This window comes from Homarus americanus, unplaced genomic scaffold (genome assembly GCF_018991925.1).
Source record: "Homarus americanus isolate GMGI-L3 unplaced genomic scaffold, GMGI_Hamer_2.0 scaffold6317, whole genome shotgun sequence".
In the NCBI taxonomy this organism is placed as follows: domain Eukaryota; kingdom Metazoa; phylum Arthropoda; class Malacostraca; order Decapoda; family Nephropidae; genus Homarus; species Homarus americanus.
Window position 1 is genome coordinate 17,987,766 of NW_024730668.1, and position 11,430 is coordinate 17,999,195.

Consider the following 11,430-nt stretch of genomic DNA (forward strand, 5'->3'; position numbering starts at 1 on the left):
GCACCTGATCCTTAAGGTGTCACCCTCAGGAAATATCAACTGCGAGGACTTCGATCGAGGTTTGTTGGAGTTACGCAACACCCCGAACTTCACTGGACGCTCCCCAGCCCAGGTTCTATATGGACATCATCTCAGGTCTTGTGTTCCTGCCCACCCGAAGTCTTTTTCTCAAGAGTGGCAGGCCAAGACTGAGGAATGTGACCGCCGTGCAGCAGAACGAGCCGCAGATGTCGCTGCTCGGTACGACTGTCATGCCCGCCCCCTTCCCAGGTTGAGTATTGGCCAGCAGACCAGGATTCAAGATCCGGTATCTCACCGCTGGGACAAGGTTGGGGTTGTTATGGGTATTGGCCGGTCCAGGGACTACCAAGTGCGTCTTCCTAGTGGTAGAGTATGGTGGAGGAACCGTCGTTTCCTCCGACCTGTGGAGCTGCCTAGTGTTGACCCTTCCCCAGTTGAGTCCCCTAATGTTGATGTCTCTAAAGTAAATCCATCCCCACCTTGTGTTTCTGCCCCAGTACTCAGCAGGTCAGAGCGACTCAGAAACAAAAGGTCCGCTCAAGATGAAACTATGAGCGTATAGGGGGGAGGGAGGTGTATGATATGGACACAAAGTAGTACCTTCAGCTGTATATTATTATATTACTCTTATATTACTCCATTAATTATGTATAGTAAAGTATTACAGAACATGTATTAATTCTATGTAATATTCTATTTATTGTGCACCATATTATGTATATAAATTATCACATTTACACTTTATGTATTTAGCTTGTGAATGCTGGCATCTGTACAGGCCAGCGCGTAGTAATACATAGGTAGATGTAGAGAGAGAAGACAGAGTCCTCGTGGCGTGTGAACGCGAGCTTCTGCGTCCTATTGTATATATATCTCCCGTACGAGAATAGAACCTACTTTTAAGACAACAAGTGTTTGTGTATACCCTCAGTAGTATAGAACATTCTTTGGGTATCTGACAACACGCCAGATGGCGCAGTGATTATTCTAAGTATATTTTGTATATTTTATACAGTACAACTTTTTATATATTTTCAACTCATCATTAAACACACTTAATTTAAGTACAAAAATAGGTGTCGCAAAAAAAAAATCCTCCTTTTTGGAAATGGCCACCCTAACCAGATGTCAAAATTAGTATTTTCTGTTTAATACAGAAGGGGGTCTTGGGGACAAAGCTCTCCCCCACCCCCCCAACTCTGAAGTTTGGTAAAGTTTGATAGGTTTCTTTGGTTGGTTAGGTCAGGTTCTATTAGGTTTTAGTAAATGTCACCTCTTTTAAAATACAGTGTAGATATATGAGACGAATATGGCTGTAATATGTAACTCTGTACTATTTACCATTATTGATTCAGGTCTCTGTATTATATGTTTTATAATCACACTCCCTTTTGTCACCAAGTGTTAGTTCAGGCTTTGGGCACATGCGAGCTGTACGCGCATGCGCAGATAGAGATACCCAGAGAGATTCCAAGACAGGACGCTGTTTACCCCGGTCTTAACTCCTTTTTGTGTTTGTACCAGAAATAGAACTTACGGACTTGACATCAGTGTGTTTCCTTTACCCCTGAGTGTAAGGACCACCTGAGTCTCCCACATACAGTACAGGCATCCCTCGCATTACGGAAGGGTTCCGTTCCTGAAAAAGTGACTGTATCGCGAAATTCCGTAATGCGAAACCTATTTTCCCATTGACTTCCATTATAAAACTGGAGATGCGTTCCTACGGAATTTTTTTCGGCCCCAAAAACGTAATTCAAGCACTTTTATGAATGAAAATAAACATTTACAAACACATACAATACAGTACTTTAAATAATTTATAATATACATGTAATATAAAGAGAAATACAGTTGGAATAAATAAAAATATTGTACTGTACTCACCACAAAAGATGTTGACTGCTGCGTGAGGATAGGTGGTGCAAAGGGAGTTATTGGGTGGGAGAGGGAGGAGCACTACTCTCTTCTGCCCTGCCCTGTAAATCATCATCTGCTTCATCATCTGCTTTCGGCTTTTCTCTGAGGGTGAATAGCTCATCCAAAGTTGTTTGATGTTTACGGCGCACCTTCTCGTTGTACAGCTCAGTGTAGAAACTGAGAGCATTGTTAACTGCTCTTGCAATCTTGATGCTCCTTTCACGGTTGGGGCCGTTATCAGCAAAGATTTGCAGACCTTCCTGTATTAGTGCAAACCCTTCAGACATATCCTTTGTTGTCAACTGAAGTGGGGTGGGTGGAGATTCTATATCCTCTTCTTGTCCTACAGCTCGCTCTTGTTCCAACACCATCAGATCTTCATTAGTCAAATCTTCTCTATGGGACTCTAGGAACTCAGCCACATCATTTTCTATGACTTCTTCGAAGCCGACATTGTTTGCAAGTGTCAATGTCGTGTTGAACTTGCTGTAAACTTTCATCTTGTGAAAACCTTGAAATTCATGGACACACTCTGGCCATATGTTTTTCCATGAACCATTCATAGCTGAGGTTTTCACTTCATCCCATGACTCGGCTATATTATCCACAGCATCCAAAATGTTGAACTTTTTCTAGAAGTCCCTAATTGTAGGTTTATCCTCCCCATCAATTGCTTTTATGAGCTGCAAAAAAGTTTTCCTTAGATAATATCCCTTAAAGTTAGCTATCACACCTTGATCCATTGGCTGCAGCAAGGAAGTTGTGTTCTTGGGGATGTACTCCACTCTCATATTATCAGAAAGATCATTTAAATTGACTGGGTGGCTTGGTGCATTGTCTAAGAGGAGCAATGCTTTATTCGATATGTTACGCCTGGCATAATATCTTTCTACAGCAGGGCAAAAAAAGTTAATGAACCAGTCTTGGAAAAGGGTCATCGTCATCCAAGCCTTTTTATTGGAATGCCAAATCACAGGTAGATTAGACTTGGCATAGCCCTTGAAAGCCTTTGGATTTTCTGAGTGATACACAAGTAGGGGCTTTAATTTCATGTCACCTGAAGCATTTCCTCCCACAAGAAGTGTGAGACGATCTTTGGATGCTTTAAAGCGTGGTGCTGATTTTTCTTCAGTGGAAATAAAAGTTCTAGCAGGCATGAGCTTCCAGAAAAGCCCAGTTTCATCAGCATTATACACTTGTTCTGATGTGCAACCTCCTTTGTCAATAATTTTCTTCAGCTCAGCAGGATATTTCCTAGCAGAATCTGTATCAGCACTGGCAGCTTCACCGCTCATTTTGATGTTGTGTAAATTAGGGCGCTTCTTAAGCCTTTCAAAGCAGCCTTTACTAGCCAGAAAAGGTTTAACCTCAGAAGATGCCCCTTCCTCTTCCTGCAAATCATTAGATAAACTGATGGCTTTCTGTTGAATAACCATAGTGTTTAGTGGCACATTGTGTTTAGTCCGATCTTCAATCCAGACACTCAGGAGTCGTTCCATATTCAACATCACATCACTTCGATGAAAATACAAGGTTCAAGCAGTTAATGGAGTAGCAGCTTGAGCACTTGACCTAATTTTGTCCTTATTATCACGGATTGTTCCCACTGTTGAAGTAGCAAGACCTAATGTTTTTGCAATCTGGCTAAATTTTTCTCCAGCATCAAACCTTCTTAGAACGTCAAGTTTGATATCCAATGTAATGCCTTTGCGGCTTCTTTTTGCACTACTGCGGTCACTACCACTTGATGGCCTCTTTCCAGTCATCTTGAATAAGGGTAATGCACTGTACTGTACTTACTGTATGTTTGTAAAAGTTAAATCAAACTGCTGGGGCGCTAAACATGCGCACACACTGGATGTAAACAATGGAGTGACTCCACATGGCGACACCACGCTTGGCGGTAGCAAACACCACGAAATCCACACAAAACAAATTATCAGTTTTAACAAAAAAATTTAATTTTATATAGTAAATTTTTTATTTATTGTTAAAATTTATTCCATTTCCATAAGGGCGGATTTACGGGCCGTAACGCGAAATTATTGGTCATAATTTACAAATTCCGTAAGAGCGAAATTCCGTAACCCGGGCTTCCGAAACACAGGGGATGCCTGTACAGTCGACCCTCTTTAATTCGGACCCCTTTAATCCGGATTTTGGATAAATCGGACGAAATCTGAACTGTCCGTATCAAATTTCTGGTTCTGGGATTGTCCCAGTTGCAATTGGGGTTGCAATTTCAAATTCTGTGTCATTACTAAGGAATAACGAAGTCTCTGGTGCAGTGCTCTCTAAGATTAAGAGAAAACGGAAGACTCAGGCGTCCTGAAGCGAGAGAAAACAAACTACTATGACGGGGCACTCAAATAAACATACATACACATAGCTACATGTTTTGTGGACCCCAAATTTTTTGACAAAAAATTGGGGGTCGACCTCTAAACGGGTAATAGTTTCGTTAGGTTGAAAAATATTTACCAGTAACTATCAGTAAACAATGGAAACGACGCACCACCAGCTGTGAGTGTCGGTACAGTTGCAAGGACAGATCTCTTGCGTCATCATAGCAAGCCCAAAGTAGCCAAATGCATGGTATGGTAGCACAGGACTATGTAAAACATAAAGTATTCATTTTTAAAGTTTATTTATAGATACATAAATTTTTTTTCATTGCATTTGAAACATCAATCTTTGTTAATTAAATTTGAAACAAAAGAAAACTACGATACCGTATTTCTAAATACCAGGTATTTTCATTAAAATATTACATCACAAGTATATTTTACATTAACTGTGACTGAATGAATATATTCTCAGAAATAAATATGGAAATGTAATATTTTTGCTGAAATGACATACGTATTACAGTGGAAAGTGGGATAAAATCATGACGAAAACAATGACTTGCGCTTTCTTTCGTTGTTCAAAAGATGTTACCGTAATCGCTTTTCGAATGGTTTTCAGTTAAAAAACTGTTGTAGACAATAATATTCCCTCCTAATTGACTTGAATAAATACTACCCGCGTTTCAGTGTAAAGTGTTATAATAATAAATGGTAAACAATTTCCCTTCGGCACTCGGTGTTTTAGGCACGTCGAGCCTCAGTTTATAGGACGTAGTGTTTTTACTGCAGGTAAATATAATAAATTAACGATTTTTTGGTCAAAAAATCAGGGTTGACCTATAAACGAGGGAGGGTTATAGACGTGTCCATACCAAATTTATGGTTATGGCATTGTCCGATAGATGGGTCACGCGGCGGCCTTGTGAGCCCGTGAGTCACGCCAGTCATTGTTGACCTAGCGCCATATTCGAGTATCAGTGTTATGTTGCCCTGCAATTTTCATTGATATTTCAGTGATTAGGCATCTTTCAGCCTTGTGTCATGGGTTGCGTTAGGCTTACCCATGCAACCAACTCCAAAGTTTGTTTTACCAGAGATAAGACACCCGGCGAGGCATAACTGGGACATGTATTTTTCAATTAGTGTATGTCAGCCAGCCTTTAGGGGGGTGGGCAGTGAAACAGTGTTGTACTGTTCATCGCTTCACACCCAAAAACCTCATTTTAAGTAGTATCCCCTGAGCCATGGGTTAGTTAAGACGTCGTCTCCATCCTCTCCCTCCTGAAGGGGGGGCGGGACACCACACCACACAGAGTACTCCACGCCACTCCGTCCTGTGAACCGTCGTCGACACGAGGCTAAGCGTGTTAACCTAGGTTGTTATCCCCGTGGAAATATCACGTGTGGATGCCTGGTTGCGACAAGAGCAATCCAGGCTGGCCTATCAAACCTACAGTAAATGGTTAATTAATTCACGCTTACAGAGTTCTCCTGCACGACACCCGTCTACCGTGACCGTGATCGACACGAGACTAAGCGTGTTAACCTAGGTTTTTTATCCCCGTGGAAATATCACGTGTGGAAGCCTGGTTGCGACAAAAGCAATCCAGGCTGGTCTATTGGTTAATTCAAGTCACGCTTACAGAGTTCTCCTGCACGACACCATGTGTGGTAACCCAAGAGTACTTTTTGTTGCTGTGGCCCGTGGAAAGAAGTTCTTGTGCGGAAGCCTGGTTGCAACAAAAGCAATCCAGGCTGGCAGTAAATGTATCACTTGAAGAATTAAGGCTCTGTTAAGTTATACCCATAATAGAGTAATCACATGTGTCACCAAGTTAAAATTCTCTTTTAGAAGCTTAATTTTATTACAGCGTGAACGTGAGTGAATCATATATCCATGCAAATTGTAAATCATTGTATGGAAGCTTGACAAATAAATGTAAGTGCAATTATCTGCCCATATCTGTGATCCTATCTTATTATTACTGAAGGTAATGACTGATTGGTTATGACATAGTATAACCAATAACTTAGATGGATGTTGAAAATTAAATGAATTCATTAAATCATCATTTATCAAGTATAAATCATGGAATGTCGAGTGGTGGAGTGAACTTCTACGTAGATACGCCATAATCTCCTGTAAGTAATCAGTGTGAAGGTATCGGACTCTACGGTAAGAAATAAGAAATACGACATATTATTATCCTTATATAATATAATCCACTCCTACTACCACCGAACCACCCCAAAACCATGACACCTTGTATTTTACATCATGTCTTCAAGGGGGAGTAAAACGCCGAAGAGGAAGTATGTGACCCTTTCTGTGAACCAGAAACTGGAACTTATAAGGAAGTTAGAGGCTGGTGCTTTGGTGTCTAGAGTTTGTGATGAGTATGGTGTTAAAAAGCAAACAGTTTTGGACATACGCAAGGCTAAGGACAAACTCATTGCATTTTCTTTGAAATATAATGTTGATGCAACTTCTAAATCATCATCTGTTGGTGCAAGGAAGCGTATGAGTGGCAAAAGATACAAATCTTGAGGAGGCAGTGACGAAGTGGTTTGTGCAGCAACTCTCTGTTATATGAGAATCCACTGATAATGTCATTTCTTACATTGAATTGTCAGCAGAAACCGATGATGTTCAGTACTACTATCAACATTTTAGAGCCTTTAGGGAACTCATTATCCAGAGGCAGCATCATCAAGGTAAACAAATGAAACTAGACTCATTCTTCAAGTCAGTTCATCCCAACCCTGCTGCAGCTGTTGAGCCTGCTGCTGACTCAGGTCATCCTCAGTCACCTCAGCCTTCTACGAGTGGGGGACAAGGACCAGTGGAGCATCATAACTCTACTGACTCCAAATAACACGTTATCACCTCTACCCCCCACCTCCACCACATCAAACTCATCTGTCACCTAACAAAGGTAAATGAAATTAACATACTGTATTGTAATGTTATATATAGCTAGTTATATGATGTTTACAGCACAGTATTTCCTGTATTTTTGTTATTGTGTATTATGTTCAGCGTACAGTGTATATAAGGTACTATATTTCCTAACCTAACCTAACCTAAATCGGTTAATTCGGGCAATCGGCTAAAACGGACACCCCCACCCTATTAGTCCGAATTAACGAGGGTCGACTGTACTGGTAAAATTTTAGTTTCGGTCATCCCTGTATTTAGATATCCAAACTAACCTTATCTAATCAAACTGATTCCCTGGACGACCAAAACTAAAATAATACCAAAATAATTACTATTATGATAAGAACATACGTAGAAAAGAATTAACAAAATCGAACAACTCCTTGTGGTAGTGCTGTTCTCAGACATTACCTATTTTGTTTTGGCTAATATGGAGGACTTCACAGCCGCTTCCTCATGTCTCGATAACAGCGAGTTCACCCACGGCAGGTGCTAAGTTATGCGAGGTTAGGTTAGGTTAACTTGAACTTTTAAATAAACACTTCTGATAAATTTGTCATAACTACGACAGTGTTCGCTATAAAACACAGTGAAACTGTGGCGTTTTTAAATTCATTTTCCATGAAAAATCAGTGACGGTGAAGTCGGAAATAATTACCTTTGTTTTATCTCCCGATATAGAAATCAATATACAATTCTGTGGTTATCTTTTTCCGAAATCTTTACCGTGGTCTGTCTCTTGTTTTACACACACACACACACACACTAGAATGGCAGTAAATTACCCAGAATACTTGGCTATATCTTTCACAACTGACTGACTGTAAAAAAAAAAAAGATAAATTTGCATAAGTGGGACCCATTCCAACATTCATTTCCGAAGAAAATGCCATTGAACAAAAGTGTGTTAGATTAGTCTGAACTCTGCGAAAAACGTGTTTTTAATTAAGAGATTGATTTGGGCCCACTAATATAATAATATAAGGTAATTATATAAGACTGACCAGCGAGCGAAATTGATTGAAAACAATTATAAAAACGCCAGATTTTCATTGTTATATTATAGTGGACACTGGTGTAGTTTGGGGAAATATGTTAAAAAATTTATATTTTTTAAATAAAAGCTACTTAACATTTGTGGGTATGAAGAACACACCTAGCCAACCAAACCAAACAAACCTTACCCAACGTCCCCGGTATAATAACAGAAAGAACTTACTCTGATATGGTGAAATTCGAGGCATTTTCTAGACGTGAGATGATACGGCCGCATCGGTGCAGCCCTGGCGGGTTAGTCCTATGTATTAACCTAATAGATATAAAACATGAAATGTGGTAACCTCACACGTATAACAATCTTATATGAATAGTAATATTAACTAACAATATTACCTGAATAAACGATGATCGTCTCTAGAGGGCGACCAAAACAACATGTTAAAATAATTCCACGAACACTATCAAAACTATTTTCACCGTTAATGTAAAATTCAATCATTTAAACAATCATTACTTTGATTTTTATAACAATACGACTACAATTTTGTAAAAATCTGAGTAATCTCGTTTCCAAATACAAATTGTTAAAGTTTAGTACTGTTGATCGTGTTATTAATAGAACATTTATCACTTGGTCATTCATAACAAACATTGAGGCTTAAGACACACCATAACTGCAACCCATTAACGAATAAAATTAATTCCCGAAAAATAAAATAGAAATTAATATAAAATAATAAATCATAAGAGGAATAAAGTTAAAATATATAAATCACAATTACCTTAAAACATTGCTGGAACTTATTCCTACACACTCATATTAATAGTTACAACTCATCCCTCGTGTAGTAGTCATATTTATTTTCTAATTATTTTGTTATTCATAAGTCAGGTTAGGTTAGTTGGTGTTAAGTTACGATAGGATAGCTTAGGTTAGCGTTAATTTAAGAATGGTAGATTTAGGTTAAGTTAGGTAAGGTTTTTCATTCGGAAGCCAGTACAGTACTTGAGGACAGGTGGTTTATATATATATATATATATATATATATATATATATATATATATATATATATATATATATATATATATATATATATATATATATATATATATATATATATATATATATATATATATATATAAAACGTCAGCAATGGACTTGTTGCGTGGAAAAAGTAGTTTTATAATGAAGAGGAGAACCAGGATAAACAAACATCTTGAAGTAGGGCTTCTTTTAATTGCTTACGTTTCGGAAATAATCCTTTTCCATCATCAGACCATCATCAGAGTCTAAAAGGCCTGATGGAAAAATATATATATATATATATATATATATATATATATATATATATATATATATATATATATATATATATATATATATATATATATATATATATATATATATATATATATATATATATATATATATATATATATATATATATATATATATATATTTTTTTTTTTTTTTTTCCCACTGATCGGCTCGTTAGCCGCTTGGGCGATCGGTCACGTCTCTGTCACACACTGTTGGCAAGTACTGGGCATGCACCGGCTCCTGAATGTACCTGAACCCGCTCCAGTGTTGGTCAAGTCTTGTCTTGAAAAAGCTCACACTAGGTGCCGTCACAACACTCTCTGGTAGATTGTTCCAAGAGTTCATAACTCTCACTCCTAAAAAGTTTGCCCTCACAGTTTTCTGGACTTGCGGCTTCTTTAATCTTGAGCTGTGACCCCTTGTGGGGCGAGCGTCCGCCAGCTCCAAGTAAGCACACTCGACTGATTAGTGCCCCTTGAGATGCTTTTACACCTCTATTTGGTCACCCCTTGCCCGTCTGTAGAATAAGCTAGGCAAGTTCAGGCACTCCAATCTCAGGGTAGCTGAGGTGCCGAAGGGCAGGCACAGTGTCTGGTGGCCCTCCTTTGAACATTTTCAACCAACTGACAGTCTCTAGCATATCTCGGGGACCAGACAGGGTGACACTACTCCAGATGGGGAAGCACTTCACTCATGAAGATCGTTCCGAGGGACGGACCGTCTAGATTTCTGAACGACCTTCTTATGAGACCCAATAATTCATTTGCCTGATTTACCTTCTTCTCGCAATGGCCCGAGAACTTCAGCTCATTGTCAACATACACACCTAGGTTCTTCTCACATTCAGTCTCGAATAGTGCAGTTTTCTCATCCCGTTGGGACATTGATACGCCTCCTGGAGGACGTTCGCTCCACAAGGGGTCACAGTTCAAGATTGAAGAAGCCGCAGGTCCAGAAAACTGTGAGGGCAAACTTTTTCGGAGTTAGAGTTGTGAACTCTTGGAACAATCTACCAGAAAGTGTTGTGACGGCACCGAGTGTGAGCTCTTTCAAGACCAGACTTGAGACTTGACCAACACTGGAGCAGGTTCAGGTACGTTCAGGAGCCTGTGCTTGCCCAGTACTTGCCAATAGTGCGTACTGCGTAACAGAGGCGTGACCGATCGCCCAAGCGGCTAACGAGCCGTTCAATTGGCGAAGAGGATAAAAGAAAAAGAAAAGTAACAGAGACGTGACCGATCGCCCAAGCGGCTAACGAGCCGATCAGTGGTTTGAGGATAAAAGTAGGAGGCAAACTAGCCGATCAGTGGCAAAGTGGAAAAAAATGACTATCTACATATCTATCTATCAATTCAATTTCAATTTCAATTGTTTATTCCTTGATAGAGGAAGCGGGATCCTTGTGCTGTCACTAGGTACCCCTGTACCATAACACCAGAAGCAACTGGCAAGTGTCACAAGTATATACAGTATAAATATTATAAAGGGGCTTACTAAAGCCTAAGGAAGGAAGGATATTCCTTTAACACATAATCAATATTATTTACAAAATATCTGGCCAGTATGGGGAGGATCATCGTGTCTCCGTCAGGGGGTCGTGGAGTGGTGGTCCAGCAGGCGTCACGGAAGCGTTGTGTGTGGGGACATCTTAGGAGGTAGTGGATAAGGGTGCTGCTGTCGGGTCTTCTGCATAATGCACAAGAGCGTTGCTCAGGGGATGCGGGGATACCAATCTCCCAAGCAAAGTCATACCTATCCGCTTATCATTGTAACTGTCAATATATACATATTTTATCGGTGCCTGTCTATCTATCTATTTATCTGTCTACCTATCAAGCCATCAGTTATATACCTATTAATAAACAGTACTGTATATACCA

The 11,430-nt window shown here is 39.5% G+C and overlaps 2 protein-coding genes across 2 annotated transcripts in view; both read right to left on the bottom strand.

The window, feature by feature from the left end:
- The window catches only part of LOC121867105 (protein arginine methyltransferase NDUFAF7, mitochondrial-like), an 80,684-nt gene extending 72,003 nt beyond the window's left edge, over window positions 1–8,681 (bottom strand). The window contains 1 exon segment of the mRNA XM_042366863.1: window positions 8,623–8,681. The gene's annotated coding sequence lies outside the window, so the exon portion shown is untranslated.
- Window positions 1,956–3,377, bottom strand: LOC121867106 (tigger transposable element-derived protein 1-like). Its single transcript, XM_042366864.1, has 2 exons — window positions 2,675–3,377; window positions 1,956–2,452 (listed from the first exon to the last, which is right to left on the bottom strand). The coding sequence occupies exons 1-2, from the start codon at window positions 3,375–3,377 to the stop codon at window positions 1,956–1,958; spliced, it is 1,200 nt and encodes a 399-aa protein (XP_042222798.1).
- Window positions 8,682–11,430: the final 2,749 nt, after the last annotated feature.

Excerpts from the sequence above, each read along its gene's own strand:
- LOC121867106 (XM_042366864.1), bottom strand. The coding sequence starts at position 3,377 with ATGGTTATTCAACAGAAAGCCATCAGTTTATCTAATGATTTGCAGGAA. Across the intron at positions 2,453-2,674 it reads GCTGCAGCCAATGGATCAAG|GTTTTCACAAGATGAAAGTT; the intron begins GTGTGATAGCTA and ends ATGAATTTCAAG.